At 39.3% G+C, this 16,860-nt stretch overlaps 1 protein-coding gene across 1 annotated transcript in view; it reads right to left on the reverse strand.

Moving 5' to 3' along the window:
* Fam189a1 (family with sequence similarity 189 member A1) overlaps nucleotides 1-16,860 on the reverse strand; it is a 530,618-nt gene that overhangs the window by 136,384 nt on the left and 377,374 nt on the right. Inside the window, exon 3 of the mRNA XM_008850622.1 lies at nucleotides 6,199-6,309. Within this exon, the coding sequence (XP_008848844.1) occupies nucleotides 6,199-6,309 (111 nt within the window). The remainder of the gene's footprint in view (nucleotides 1-6,198; nucleotides 6,310-16,860) is intronic.

The raw sequence follows: 16,860 nt of genomic DNA on the forward strand, positions 1-16,860 counted from the left end.
GGTGGTGCAGGCCCAGGGAAGCAGAGCGAGGTGAGGGCAGGGCCAGGACCAGAAGTGGTGCTCCTGGAGCCCAAGAAAGGGACTGAGTTGCTCTGGGTGAGAAGGGTCAGGAAGCAGTGTTGGTTCCCCAGGTGTCTGAGGCCCCAAGACTAGGAATGGCGCAGGGCCCAAACTAGGAGTATAGAAAGGCGAGGCGGGGGGATGGAAGGGTAAATGTGGAAACAAAGTATTTTGAATACTTAGTACCAAACTTAAAAAAATACAGATTGTCCACCTGTGTATTATTTAAGATGATAAAAGTATAATATTTACAATATAACAAAACCCCAGATCCACTGAAGTTCCATTTTAAGAAAATCTAAAATTTGGAGAAGTGGGAAAATTGTTTCTAAACTTAAAGTGGGAAATCTTTCCTAGGTAAACTACATAATCTAGAAACTATAAAGGATGGGAACAATGTAGATGAATAAGAAGTGAACACTACATAAGGTCTCCCCACAGAAAGAACACTGTTGCAAACATCAAACGATGAGCAACAAACTTCTGGGGGGGAACAATTCCAACACATATAATGATGTCTTTAATATTCCTTAGCACAGTAAGTACATTTACATATTAATTATAAAAATGGCAACACAACAGAGAAATAGACAACATATATACATTGGCAATTAACATAAAATTTAAATAACCAACAAATGTAAACTTTACTTTTCATTAAAGAAATGAAAATTATATAATGAGATCTTATTTTTCTTGCCAGATTTACAAAGGACAATAACATTTCTGATAACACACACAAGCTTCTAAATGGGATTGGGTGACCAGGTATAGTCACATACTGTTGGTCAAAATGTCACAGGGTGCCTTGTTTTTGAAGACCAATATAGGAACAATACAAAAATTTTATTCATTCATTCATTCATTCATTCAATTTTGTGTGTGTTATAGGTATTCAGCCTAGGGCTTTGTGCATACTAGGCAAGTGGTCTACCCTTGGTCTTTTGATAAGTTCTCAGTATGTGGCCCAGGATAAATTGTGATTCTTCTATCTATGCCTTGTAGTGCTGGGATTCCAGGCATGCTCCTCCAAACCTGACTAACTTCATAAATTTAGAGGGCATGCACAGGCACCGACTTTCACACTACTCAGTTTTTCTTCCCCCATCTACTTTCAGGTCCCTGTGCTGTGCGCAACTATGCCTTCAGCACCGAGGCCAGCTCCCTAGCAGCAGGCATCAGGGTCATCTTTTTTTGTTGTTGTTTTGTTTTTTGTTTTTTGTCTTTTTGAGACAGGGTCCCCCCTGTAGCCCCAGCTGTCCTGGAACTCACTATGTAGAAGAGGCTGGCTTTGAACTCACAGAGATCCACCTGCCTCTGCTTCCCCAGTGCTGGGATTAAAGGTGTGCACCACCACACCCGGCTATCTTTTTTTTTTTTCTCATCGGAGTTTTTATTGGATTTTTTATTTATTGTCATGTACAAAACAAAGGAAACCAGGCAAAATGACTGGCAGCATCTTTAAATCAGAATCTTGCATTCTGAATAGTTTTCCAGACAATTGGGCAGTTGCTCACATGCACTCACATTAATGGTGACAGCATGAACAAGACCCACATAAACACAAGCCAAAAAAGTCCCAGCACAGAAGTGGGGAAGTGGATAAGAAGCCCTAGCTGAGGAACTATTGGCAACCAGCTACTGCTGGGAGAGGAAAAGTTGTTTACTTTAGGGTATGACACTGGATAGATTAACAAGGCTCCAGTAGATGGACCCATATTGAAGGGCACTTGGGGGCACGAATTTGACATAATAGGTTTTAATATATATAACATGAAATTGGGCAGGATGTATTAAGATGGTGCAGAGAGAGGGTCTAAATATGATCAAAATATATTGTATGAAGTTCACAAAGAATTAAAAAGACAAAAGGAAGAAAGAAAACAGGAAGTACCTATTTTTAAATTAATGGATATCTGATTTTTGAGACTGTTTACAATAGCAGTTGTGTTTGATGGAGAGGGCGTCTCTGATGGTTTTAATTTCTGATTAAAAATATTCTCTGTCATCTTTATTTGCACAAAAGTCTAGAACCTGTCATGAAGGGATGGTGATTAAATTACCACACATCCATCCAGTGGAACATTCCACTGATTTCTATTTAACAACAAAAATCTTTCCATGAATTTGTGTGAAATGTTAGCAAGCTACATGGTTGTCTGGCAAAAGCAATGTGGCTGTGTGCAGACTGCCATAAACACACAAAACAAGCATGAAACAATGGCTAGAGAGCCAATAAGAAACTATTAGCTGATACTTCTGGAAATGTGGGTGTGTCCTAGAGGTTTGGAATAAGAAATTTACTTTTATTTATGCATCCTTTCTAGGCAGAGAAAACAAGATGATTTTAAATTATGCATAGAGAAGAGATATAAACACACACATCCACATGGATATGTACTAAATATTCTAAAGAAAACTAAAAACTGGAGTGAATTAGTTGAACAAATTTAAATGAAACAAAACACACACTGTTCTTGAGTGGGAAGACAGACAAGGCATCATCAAACTTCAATTCTCACAGCTACCTGCATATTCAATAGATTCCAGTTAAAATCTCAAATCCGTTTTTCAAAATTATTGACTCCCCCAAAGTGTCATCTTGAAGAATCAACATTTCAGAATGGGCAAGAACATGTTTCAGAAGTAGATTGGATGCCCAGGATAGGTATGGGAATAGGGATTTCTTACTAGTTATAAAACTTTATTATAAGCAGGAGGTAATGAATGTGGCACCTTTCTAAAATATGAATAAACAGGCACAAAACTGGGGCAGAAATAAAAGTCTAGACATAGATAACTGGGGATAACTGTCCATGTGTACATGAATCCATACCCATGAGCATTCTTTTGGCCATCCATCCTGCACTTCCTGAATCCCCACGTAATCCTTCCTAATAGCTACTATAGTGTTAATATTCTCATTGTTGTGACAAAATACCTGATGAGAAGCAACTTAATGGAGGAGGGGTTTATTTTGGCTCACCGTCTGAGGGTATAATCCATCACAGCTGGGAAGATGTGGTGACAGAAGCCAGAGGCTGCTGGTCACATTGCACCTGCCATCAGGAGGCAGAGAGAGGTGCACGCTGGTGCATAGCTCACTTTCTCCTTGCAATGTAGTTAGGCACCCCAGCCTATGGAGTTATGTCACCCATATTTCAGGTCGGTTTTTCCATATCAATTAACATATTCTGGAATAATTCCTCACAGACATGCACATAAACTTGTCTCCAAGGTGACTCTTGGAGATCTTGTGAAGTTGACAGTTTTAACCATCACAGTTCCAACTTTGTGCTAAGGAATGACCCCTTGAATCCTAAAGAATTCAGTTAACTACAGAAAAATATTTTAAAACATGGAACAACATTCATTACCAATTAAAAATCAAATCACAAAGCAACACAGAAGGAAAGCACATGTGAATATACCACATGTAGATATATATATACACAGATATAGCTACACATATAGACATATTTATATACATAGAAATATCTATATAGAGAGAAATATGTATACACATAGACATATCTATATACATAGACATTTCTATACATAAAGATATATACATTTACTTAGACAATACATATATATTCATATAGACATATCTATACATCTAAAATAATATATACTTATAGAAAATCAACACATATAGACAGATGTACATTTAGACAATCTATACATACACATATATCTGTACTTATAGACAATCTATACAGATAGACATATCCATATATATATGTACATGTATACATATCTATATATATAGACAGCTATATATGCACATTTATACATATAGACAAATCTATACATATATATTGTGGTGGTTTGAATGAATACATCCCCCATAGGTTCCAAGTATCTGGACATATTATCCCCAGTTGGTGGCGCTGTTTTGGGCATTCTTAGAAGGTGTGGCTGTCCTGGAGGAAGCATGTCACTGGGGGCAGGCTTAGAGAGTTCTTAAGCCTTGCCAAATCTCCAGTCACACTCTTGCTTCCTGCGTTTGCTTGAAGATGTAGAGTTTGGCTTCTGCTCCTCCTCTAGCCACCTCTGCCACCATGCCTCCTGCCAAGATGGACTGTAATTCCCCTAGAACTGTAAGCTCAAATAAACTCTTCCTTCTATGAGTTGCTTCAGTCAGTGTTTCTCTCATGGCAACAGAAAAATGACTAATATATATATATATATATACACACATACAAATACACATATCCATATCTATACACAATCTATACATACAGACATTTGGTATGCACAGGAAAGATTGGAAAGACACTGTAAACTGACTGATAAAACTGTGAGTGTAAGTTGTGATTTTTTTCTATTTCTATAGTAGGTGAGAGTGTATTTTTCACATTTTTATAGACGTTATCTCATTTAACACCACAGGAGACTTGGAGCAGGTAATTGCCACATATAATAGGAAAGGGAAATAAATCTGGGTGAGAGGGGCACTTGAGTGATATCCCATTAATATTAACAGTAGATCATGATGCCATGACTCCAAACCCAGAGCTCTTCCTACCACCTGTATGGCCCCTAAACAAAGGAAAGCACTGGTCTGAAACATTGAGATAGCTGGTCTGTGTGAGTCCAGACAGAGACATTCCTGATCACACTCTATGTGAGACAGATGCTAATGCTTCCCTATCATCATCTAGCCAGAGAGACCCATGGGAGACAGCACGAGTGTGGGCCTGTCTGTATGCATGTGATGTTCTTTCATGAAGTAGGTGATGCTGGGAAACATAGTTTGTCTGAGAACAGCATGAAGAGTTGGAGAGAACAGCCCTTAAAGACAAGATAGTATGTGTGAGCTTTCCTTTTAAACTGGGCTGCTAGGCACTACCACTTTATCTTAATTCAATCACTCTATCTCCCACAAGGCTTTGCATAGGAAAATAAGAGCCCCAGATAAAGATGTCTGAGTCCTTGTAAAGAGCAGATCACACTATATCCATAGCATAAAGTATTTAGGAACAAAGAAGGTGATCAAGTCACAGAGATGGGACTGCAAGTCACTCTTGCTGATAACGATTGAGTTCAAGCTGTGCCAGTTCTTTATACTCCTGGGGAGGACTGCACCTGCAGAAGATGCTGCTATGCATGTCACAGTGATGAAATCTGCTCCATGATCTCCAGGACACAGTTACGGCAAAATAAGATTAAACTCCAATGATTAGTTTTCGTAACTCAGTAGGTTCTTCAGCACTGAGACGGCCAATATTCACTGGTCCTGCAGGATTTGGAGATAAGACTGTGGAAGACAGCAAACTTCCCCATAGCTGTCCCCTTGAACTCAAACAACATGGCCACAAGGAAAAGCAGTATAGTCATGTTACAGAAAAGCTCTGGTATTTTTCCCTCCTGACTTCTCACAATGATCACCAACAGGCAGAGGAAACAGTCAGGTAGCCGGGGAGCAACATGACTCCGAAAAGGAGCCCCATCGCTGTCTCAAAGACAAAGAAGCCACACTAATGCCCCTGTACCTGGGAACCATGGTCCTCCCAGGAGGACCTCCCATACTTGAATTCTGCCATGAGCACTTTGATTTCTGTCCCAGTGAGCTGAGGATATTGTAAGATCAAGAGCTGACTTATCTTGAGGTGAGACTTACACCCAACCCACCACTAAACTGACTTTCTGAAAGGTATCCAGCATACTGTCTACAGTTTTCCTAGGTGTAACATTCGTTTTACACACATGCACATGCACACGCACATGCACACTAAATTTAGTAAATCAGATGTGGAGCATGCCTGTAATCACAGAACATTGGAAGCAGAGGCAGGAGGATTGCTAAAAATTTAAGACCACCCTGGTTTATTATCTTGAGTTCCAGGCCGGCTATGGCTATACAGGTAAGACTGCTTCAAATAAGACAAAACAAAACAAAAAAGAATAAAATAAAAAAGAAAAATACTACAATAATTTGTAGAAACAAGTTTTAATTGGGAGAGTTTACAGACGTGAATCAACATTAACTGAAATTCCTTAAATGACTAGAAAGCTCATGATGATGGCACGTTTCTATAAGAACTAAAGAATGTAATATAATCACCTCTTCAAAAGCTCCCCTAAAAATCAAAGCCTCTGACCTTTATAGAAAGTTTGCATTTCATTACTTACCAACTGACAGCCTTCTAGGGAGTTGACTAGCTGAGCGTTCTGGCAGGAGAGGATGGAGCCAGCCAAGTTCAGCATCACACACACCGCAGAGAGCAACATGAAAAAGGTTATCTGGAAACAAACCAAACAAAAAATTGATTATTCACTTGGCATGGCTTGAAGGGAAAATGACTTGGCTTTAAAAACACTTTAGGTTGATGAAATAATTACATGAATAGTATTTGTATTTTTTAAAGGAAAATGTGATTGTTTCTCAACATGTCAAATTCACATTACCCTAAATAAGAAAAAGTGAAGACCATGAAAAGCCAAAGCACGTACCATGATTTTCTTTGGAACTTATGATCTCATATTTCAGAAGCTAAACTTGAAAATATTACGCATTCTATACTCTCTACAAAACAAGCCATAAATTATGAAAGAAAAGCAAGGCGAAAAATGTATTGATGAGAAGGGCTTTAAGTTTATTTCTTACAGTTTTTATTATGGGAAACTTCATATGTAAAAGAGAAGAGTAATCCAGGGCCCCAGGCACCCACCTCCCAATCTTAGTACTTAGGCAACACACGCTGCCTTCCCTATATGGAATATGTTACACAGAAAGAAAGAAATCATGTAATCTCATCCTTAAAGTTTCTGCATGTATTTATAAAGTATTATAACGAGCCACTTTTGTAAATATATCCAAGTGGTATTAAAATTAAACTCATTAATATCAAGTACTAGAAAATGCATCTCCACAGTTGTCTATATTTTCCACACTTCGAACCAAGTCACACAGGATATAATAGAGATCGATACAGTATAACTAGTTATGAACTTTAGCCTCTCCTCCCTTTCCCTCCCCTCCTCTTTTCCTTTTTAGTCTTCTCTAGACAGGGTCTGACTATGTACCCTAGTCCAGCCTTGAACTCAAAATCCTTTCTTCTCTCTGACTTTCAAATGCTGGGAGAATCTTAATTCTTGATCTATGGGTTTCCACTATCATTCATTTTTCCTTAAAATTTATTGAAACTAATTCATTCGCCCTATAGAGTGAATACCCAGGCTGAGTTTTACAAAACACCTTTTGGGATCAAGAATAATCACAGGCAAGTATGATCAAAAGCAGCGGGATTATCAGGAAAGCTCACTGAAGACTGTGAAACAGGTAAAATGTGTTAACTTTCAATCTTTTCTAGTGTGCCCTTCTGGGCTATTTTACTTTTCATTGTCATTACACTATCTTAAACTGTTCCCAGTTGTCGAAAACTGATACTAGTGCAAACGGCTCTTGGCAATGCAAATGTAAACCAATTTTGTCAGTGGAATATAACTAATTATCACCCCATGGCTACTGGCAACCTTCATATATAACATTAAGTGTATTTCAGAATCACAAGCCTACATGTCTTCAATGTTTAAATTTCCCCTTGAACTGCTTGTAAAATTTTACTGATTCCCTCTTGATATAATAAGTTATATAATCTTTAACTGGTGTTTGTTGTGATGCTTATAGCTGGTTTACAAGCACTCTGCAAGGTTAATAAGATGTTTTGGTTTGGGGTGTATGGGGGATGGGGGGTATCTCTGTGTGTGTGTTTGTGTCTGTGTTTACGTCTGTGTCTCTGTGTGTATAGGTACATGCATGCCTCTGTGTATGTCTATGTGTGATATGTATCTATGCTCATGGTTGGGTACACATGAACTCACATGTATGTAAAGTATCATAAGAAACCAATGACATAAGCACAGTTGACACATTTCAATCACTAGAGTCATTAGACAGATTGAGCTCATTCACATTGACCCCTGGGTCCTCGCACACAAGTCTATTAAACTTTGATTATTTTCCTGGTTCTTTGGGGGCTCCCAGACCATTTCACACATTTCCTGTCTCAGGTCTGGAATCTGTGTGAGTGCCTATCTAGGAACCCAGGCTTCTTTCATTGATAATGGTATGTAGATGGCATAGTTCTGTGCTAGAGATGACCTGTGCTCTTTGGATGGTCATTGTTTTCAACTTTTCTGTTGCTAGGCATGCCCTGAGCTCCTATTGATATTTCTAAATCAAATTCCAAACTACAGGTTTTAACCCCATTGATTCTATGTCTACAGCTCCTTTCAACCATGCCAAAATCCTTTGTTTCCAATACAATTTTGTGTTGCATTTAATTCTACAATACCCACAAGCAGCCTCTGAATCACATACCAACATGACCACCAATACATAACTAAGGAAATGATTTAAGACAGACATTTCTTTTCAGCCTTAGAGTACCTTCTATCAGGAATAGTCAAAATTACAGCATTGTAAACCCTCACTTTCTCTTTCATTTTTATTGTTTAGAGGTTGCTTCTAAAAATGGGGCTTTTAATTACAGAACATGATTCCAAAATCAAGTCCTAACAAAATAAATATAGAAGGAACGCCAACTAAACCTAGCCCCATCCAGTCTCCTCTCTGTTCTCTTTTGAATGCAAAGTAAACATTTATTCCTTAAATTTTATATTGCAACCTCCCATTGTTTTTTTTTTTTTTCAGTAGAAGCAAAATGAGGCAAAGCACACAGGCTTTCAGTGCCTACTTTTTTTGGGCACATGAAATAGTGAAACCATTTGATAGGAGTACAGTAAAAACAAATAGCCCTCCTTCCCTTTAATCTGATGTTCACTGCACAGATATGCCAGGATTCAGTCAGGTCTCTACTGATTGAACATTTGATTTTTCACTCTTTGGGTATTTACTACAGTATTGTAATGAACAACCCCGTTCACTATTCATGCATCCTTTTGTATATTTGTCAGTATAGCTTTGGAAATGTGCTCTTAGAAGTGAGATTGCTGGATCAAGAAAAAATATAGATCTAATTTAGCTAGACATTACCCAGCCCACCCCCATGGTATTATTTTTCATTCCCACTAATAAGGTTTGAGAATGACAAAAACTTAATTTTTCTGTTAATATCTAAACAATGTTTAGCTGATTTAAACTCAGGAAGAAGCTGGTATTACCATTCACTGTCAGAAGTAGGCTTTATCCCAGAGATGCAGGGATGGTACAATATATGCAAGTCAATCTCATTCACCATAATCAAGTATGAGATGCAGGAATGGTTCAATATATGCAAGTCAATAAATGTCATTAATCATATAAATAGAAGTGTCATTAATCATAAAAATGGACTCAAAGACACAAACCACATTGTCATCTCAATAGATGCAGAAAAGGCTTTTGACAAAATTCAGCATGCATTTATGTTCAAAGCCCTAGAGGGAACTGGACTGGAGAGAATACATCTCAACATAATTAAAGCTATATACAACAAACCCACAGCCAATATCATTCTAAATAGAGAAAAACTGGAACCATTCCCATTAAAATCAGGAACCAGACAAGAATGTCCACTATCTCCACTCCTTTTCAACATAGTGCTTAAAACTCTTGCTAGAGAAATAAGACAGGTGAAGGAAGTTAAAAGGAGTACTAATTGGAAACGAAGAGGTCAAACTATCACTTTTTGTAGATGATATGATATTATACCTAAGAGAACACAAAAGTTCCACCAGAAAAGTCCTAGAACTGATCAACACTTCCAGTATAGTGGCAGGTTATAAAAATCAATCTACAAAAAATCAGTAGCCTTTTTTATATACCAATAACAAGCAATTGGAGAAAGAATACAGGGAAATGCTCCGAGAATACAGGGAAATGCTCCCACCCACAATTGCTGCAAAAATTTAAAATATCTTGGAATAAATCTGATGAAAGACATCAAAGATCTCTACAATGAAAAATTTAAATCATTAAAGAAAGAGATTGAAGAAGACACCAGGAGATGGAAGGACCTCCCATGTTCATGGATTTGGAAGAATTAATATTGTTAAAATTACCATCCTACCAAAAGCAATATACAAAATCAATGCAATCCCAATCAAAAATCCCTGTGACATACTTCACATAATTAGAAAAATGCATCCTTAAATTCAGATAGATTCAATGCAATGCCAATCAAAATCCCATGACATACTTCACAAAATTAGAAAAATGCATCCTTAGATTCATATGGAGGCACAAAAGACCGTGGATAGTCAAAGCAACCCTGAGCACAAACAGCAATGCTGGGGAGATTACTATATCAGATCACGTATACTACAGAACCATACTCGTAAAAACAGCATGGTACTGGCCAAAAAAAAGAAAAAGAAACCAGACACATAGATAAATGGAACATCATTGAAAATTCAAACCTGAGCACACACAATTTCAGCCACCTGAGATTTGACAAAGGTGCCAAGAACACACAATGGAGGAAAGACAGCATGTTCAAATGGTGCTGGCAAAACTGGATCTCCACCTGAACAAGAATGAAAATAGAGCCTTATCTTTTGCTTTGCACAAAAGTCAACTCCAAATGGATCAAAGACCTCAATGTGAAACTGGAAACCTTGAAACTATTAGAAGAAAAATATTGTCAGTAACTTACAAGATATAGGTGTAGGATAGGGTTTTCTAAATCAGGTAGAAGTTGCTCAGGAATTAAGTTTAGCAGTCAACAAGTGGGACTTCATTAAACTAAAAAGCTTCTGTATAGCAAAAGAAACAATCAAAAAAGTGAAGAGAAAACCCACAGAATGGGAACAAAATCTTCACCAGTGACACATCTGACAGAGGTTTAACATCCAGAATATATAAAGAACTCAAAAGACAAAGAATCGAGAAACCAAATGACCCAATGAAAAGATGAGCTAAAGATCTAAACAGAGAGTTCTCAAAGGAAGAAATAAAGATGGTTAAGAAACATCTCAAAAAGTGTTCAACATCATTAGTAATTAGGGAAATGCAAATTAAAACCACCCTAAGGTATCACCTTACCCCAATCAGACTGGCTAGGATCAAGAAAACAAATGATACCAAATGCTGGTGAGGATGTGGAGAAAGGGGAATGCTCATTCACTGCTGGTGGGATTGCAAACTCATGCAGCCTCTATGGAAAACAGTGTGGAGAACTCTTAAAACACTAAAAATGAACCTACCATATGACGCGGTTATTCCACTCCTTGGCATGTACCCAAAGGACTCATCCTATTGTAGAGACACTTGTACAACCATGTTTGTTACTGCTCTTTTCATAATAGCTAAGAGATGGAAACAACCTAAGTGTCCCTCAATTGATGAGTGGATAATGAAAATGTGGTTCATATATACGATGGAGTTTTACTCAGCAGTAAAGAAAGATGAAATAATGAAATTTACAGGTAAATGGATGGATCTAGAAACTGTTATACTAAGTGAAGTAACACAGACTCAGAAAAATAAACGACATTATGTTCTCTCTCATATGTAGCTCTGCATGAAATAACTACCATCATCACAACTTCAGCTAAGCCTGATCACTAAACATAGTCACAATTGGGTTTGTTGACAGTTGTGCTCATTCATTAAAGGAGTGCCAAGTAGGGTCAGTGGACCCTCACCTGAGTATCCAGCCACTCTTCCCAGCCAACTAGTCCAGCCTTGGAAGACAAAAGAAAAATGAGGAAGAACCCAATAGAGGGATGCTTTTGGAAGCCCTTGTCAAGAAACTCCAATGGACTCTGATACAAACATTTCAAAACTGCCCTGTTCTGACTTTTTTCTAGTTCCCTGTCTAGAACTTGTAATGCTAATTACTCTTGTCTTTACTTCCCCTTCACACCTCCTATTCATGATTCAAGGGCTTTCTTCTCCCTTTAGAGACAAGAGTTATGCAATTTGGGAGTCTTTTAGATAGACCCACTGAAGGGGTACTCTAATCGCCTCACCATGCGTCCCTGTTCAGCATGGAAGAAGCCAGAGCGGTCTGTGTCCCTATTCCCTATTGGCAATTTGGGTAACCCCTTCAGGGATGGCGTGATAAGAATAGGAGGTAGGAATTGGCTAGGCAGTCAGGGTAAAAGGACCCCAAAGAAACGTAGCCAGTTTCTTGGCTAAAAGTAAAAATGTCCTTGGTCCTGTTAGCAACATACTCTGTTCCAAAGGCCAAAAATGTCAAAAGTATTTGGGAGCTTGTATCTAATCCTTAAAAGATTTTAGGGTTACCTCTTCAGAGGGGGGAATGTTGGAGGGGAGGACGTGGGCATGGATTTGATCAAAACACCTTATATGCATGTATGAAATTCTCAATAAAGTTTTTGTAAAAATAAAAAAAAAGACCCCAACCATTCAACCAACCAACCAAATTAGCAAACAAGAAAACAAAAGAAATTACTTTTTCCATCAATCTGTTTTGAACATTCACCCCTTAGTGTGACTACTTTAATACTGGTCAGTCTTTAACTTTTTTATTTATTATTTTTGTTTTGTGTTTGTGGGTGTATTGCCTGCATGTATGTAAGTGCACCATATCATGCAATGTACACTGAGGTAGGGGCGGGGGGGGGGGGGGGGGGATCCCCTGGGGCCACAGTTGGGGGGGGGTGTTAGCTGCCATCTGGGTGCTGGAAATTCAATCCAGGTCCTCTGCAAGAGCAACCAGTACTCTTAACCACTGAGCCATCTCAGTCCCCAGTCTTTTAAAGGCTGCATGATACAGCAATACTTGCACATGCTTCTATTTATTTATTTCATAACATATTAACTGCACATCTCAGCTGTTCCCAATTTACCTCTACTAGGAACAAGGCATTGGCAGCTTATAGCTGTCTGTGACTCAATTCCAGGGGATTCTAGGCCCTCTTCTGGTCTCTTCCCACACTGCACATACTAACATACATACACGCATTCAGGCAAGACACTACACAAAAATTATATATATTTGGTAAGGAGTAACTATTTTAATAAAATTTTCTGAGCAGGTTGTCAAAAAATTTTTACTCAATGTTAATTAGTAGAGGTGATACACATGACCATTGAAATCTGCCTGATGACTTTATATCCATACTCAGCTGCCAAGGATCCGAGTGTAACCTAATGTGACTAGTAATAATCAGATACGTAGAGATTAAAGATCCACATGTGCAAACACCTAAGTGTTAGTACCATTAAAAATGTAGGAAAGACCCAGCCTGGTCTACATAGTGAGTTCCAGGACAGCTGGGGCTACAGGGAGACTCTGTCTCAAAAAGACTAGAAAAAAAAAAAAAAGTAGGAAAGAGCATATTTTAAAATGAAATGGGGATCTTCTTTAAAGGGTAAAAATTCATTCAATTTTATGTCTTACAGGATTTATACTGAGTTCAGTATTGTATAACTGTATTAATTCAACTGTGAACCTAAAAATTTACAGCCACTTTTGAAAGAGATGTATCCTTGCTCTGGAAATTGTTACTGAGTATGTTAAAGCTGTAATGAAATGCTTCTTCTAATCATGTGTTTATTAAGTTAAAAAATTTAAATAAAAGAAATACATCACCCTTAATACAGCAAAATTTATTTTCCTTATAAATGTGCATAGAGTGTAGACTTTACAGTGCAGCCGTAAATGTGGGGTGCCCACTCTTCTGTAAATAAACCCCTACCCTATGCTCTGTTAAAAAAAATAATAACAATAGCGGCTGGAGAGATGGCTCAGCTGTTAAGAGCACTGACTGCTCTTGAAGAGGACTCAGGTTCGATTCCCAGCACCCACATGGTGGCTACGAACCGTCCTCAACTCCAGTTCTAGGGGAATCTGAAGCAGTCTTCTGACCTCTGTGGCACTGCACAACACGGGTACACTCACATACATGCACGCAATACACCCATACCCATAAAGAAATGAAAATAATAAATAAAATATTTTAAAAATAATAAAATATTTTTTAAATGTGTATAGAGGGTCAAAATGAAATAAGATACTCTATTTAGTAAATATTCCAACTTTGTAATGTTAGCAATTATTTCAGAAATTTCATTAATACATTATTTTATTTAGTTACTTTTATTTTATGTATATAAGTATATTACATGCATGTATGGAAGTATACCCACATCATGCAAAGCCCACAAAAGCCAGAAGAGGGCATTAGATACCCTGGAACTGGAATTATGGATGATTGGTGGCTGTCATGTGGGTGCTGGGAATCAAACCTGGGTCCTATGGAAGAGCAGCAAGTGCTCTTAACCACTGAGCCTCTCTCCAGCCCCAATAACTACATTGTTAGAGGATTCTGTGAGAGTGGTAACACAGAAAGTGTCAGGACTAATTTTTCATAGAAGAAATCACAACAGGCTGGGTGTGGGAGTGTCTGACTTTTATCCAAGCTCTTGGGAGGCAGAGACAGGAAGATCTCTGTGAGACAGAGGCCAGTCTGGACTACATGGTGAGTTCCAGGCTGGCTAGGGCTACAGGGAGACTCTGTCTCACAAAACAAAACAAAACAAAACAAAACAAAAAACAAAACAAAACAAAACAAAACAGAACGAAACAGAACAGAACAAAACAAAAGAAAACACAGGATCATATCACAGTGGTGTGCAAATGAACTGACCTCCACACTTGCAAAATGAAGCTCAAAAATAATTCCTAAAAGGACCAAGGAAACCGCCATGCAGAGGCTGGAAAGAGCATCCTTGAGAGAGAGGAGCACCAGGAACACAGGAGATGCAGAGAAGGTGGTGGGGAGGGTGCAGGAGACAGATACCGTTACATGTTTGCTGATTTCTTAAAACTACCATAAAATATACCTAAAACTGCCATTTTTATAATCCTTTTTAACCTGTGAGAAAATACATAGAGCATGTAGCTTACTATCCTAACCATCTCAAGTGTGCAATTCTATTGAGCTGGGTGAGTCCTACTGCTGTGCAGTCATCACCCACCCCAAGGAAAATCACTCAGGTGTTTTCATCTCTTATCATAACTGGTTTCTTTCCCTCAGAGCAATGTTTCCTTAAAGTTGATCAATGATGTAGAAGGTATCAGAATCCACCTTCCTTTCTAAAAGCTGAACAATATTCCATTGTTCCAGAAATTAGTCTGCACAATGCAACAATGATTTTGAGTGGGTAAAAACTGTTTGAATCAGCCATTTTATAACCCTGGAATGTAGTGAATACTTATATCATCCTGGGAGAAGAATTTAGCATTCAAGGAAATCTCTGTCAACCCCTGGCTGACCACAGAAATCATGAAACAGTAATGTGAGTAAATGTATTTAACAAGGAAAATCCAGAACAAATGGATGGCCGCGTCCTTCAAAAGCAACAAGACTGAGGGTGGCTAATCCGAATTTCAGAGTTACTGAGACAGATGAGGGGACAAGCTCTCCCTGGGGCACTGGGCAGGTGGTAAGCACCCATTACTGTCAACAATAGACTAAGTGTATACTATAAGCATTCTCTCTGGTGCTTATTTTCCCATAAATAGAAAAGAACCCTGGACTGACCAATTGATTCTAATTATTAGCTATTGGAGTCCCCCTTGCTGCCCTGGCTTCTCTGGGCAAAAGACCCTCCAACAGACAGTCAGACCCCCCTTATGCCAGCTCTGGCCATACTGAACTAAACCCCTTGAAATTCCATGGACTTCACAGCTTCTTGCTCTGACTTCTGAAGGTGCAGCCCCAGCCAGGACTGTTTCAGACAACTAATACCCAACTCTTTGTGACTACAATCTTTGGTGAACTGTAGAGGACCCTGAAACCATTTCTATTCAGGCCAGAGGAGGGGCACTTTTTCTGGTGGCCTGGAAGAGGGATTGTAGTGGCTGATGTGAAAGGGACAATGTTATGATTGGCTCAGATAAAGCTTTATCCATGTGAGAACTTTGCTATGATTGGGGCACAGATCCTTCTCTAACTGTATAATCAAGCTGCTCAGCTCACTTAGTGAGGAGCTTGAGGATACTCTCCTTTGCTGTCCCCCACCCCCATCTCCTATTATTTCAACATTAGGTCCAATAAGGGTTTCTCTTACTGCCTACTTTAAGGAGACTAAGCCGAGCTGAAAATGCAAAGAAGGAATCCTCAGACACAGCAAAGCGCCAGTGACAGTAGAGGCCATGGAGTTGCAATCTGCAGGGATGGTGGGACCCCAGCACACCCAGTCACGGGATCAGTGAGGGGGAGAAGCAGAACTGAACAGCCTGCACACTGAACTGTGGAAGCAGTGGAACAGCTACCTGCTTCACAGATGAAGAGGCAAACCTGAGCCACTAGCAGGGCAAACCACAAAAGAACCAGAGTGGCTAGCCACAGTGACAGCGGCAATGGATGCAGAGCTGCTAGACAGTTGCTAGAGCAGTGGAGCTGGCAGCAACAGCCACCTCCTGATGGCAGAGGCTATGACAGCAGCCAAGTTAGCAAGAGGCAGCTCCAGAGCGGCCAAGAGCAGCCACAGCAGGAATAGGAGGGCTCAGGGAGCAGAGAGAGGGCAGAAAGCTTAGGTTGAAGGGCAATGAAGGGACACAGATGAACTGCATGTCCCCGGAGGTGAAAGTGTTCCAGGTACCTGCCAAGTCTTTATAGCCAAAGGTCTCTAACACCCCAGACCCATGAGCTCTATCACTGGTCTCTGCCATGGGCTGAGGAATTCTAATACTAGGGCCTGCCTGGAGCTGCAGCAGCAGTCGTTATAGAGGGCAGAGAAATACCAACTATGTGGGCCTATACAAGAGAGCTAACATGTAGACTGAAGGGTCCTGCTACTCAAAGCCTGCAAAGACATTACCATGAGAGAGGTCCACCTGCTGCTGCGTCACCACCACCACCACCACCACCACC

Source organism: Nannospalax galili, unplaced genomic scaffold, assembly GCF_000622305.1.
Source record: "Nannospalax galili isolate Female #2095 unplaced genomic scaffold, S.galili_v1.0 scaffold685, whole genome shotgun sequence".
Taxonomy (NCBI): Eukaryota; Metazoa; Chordata; class Mammalia; order Rodentia; family Spalacidae; genus Nannospalax; species Nannospalax galili.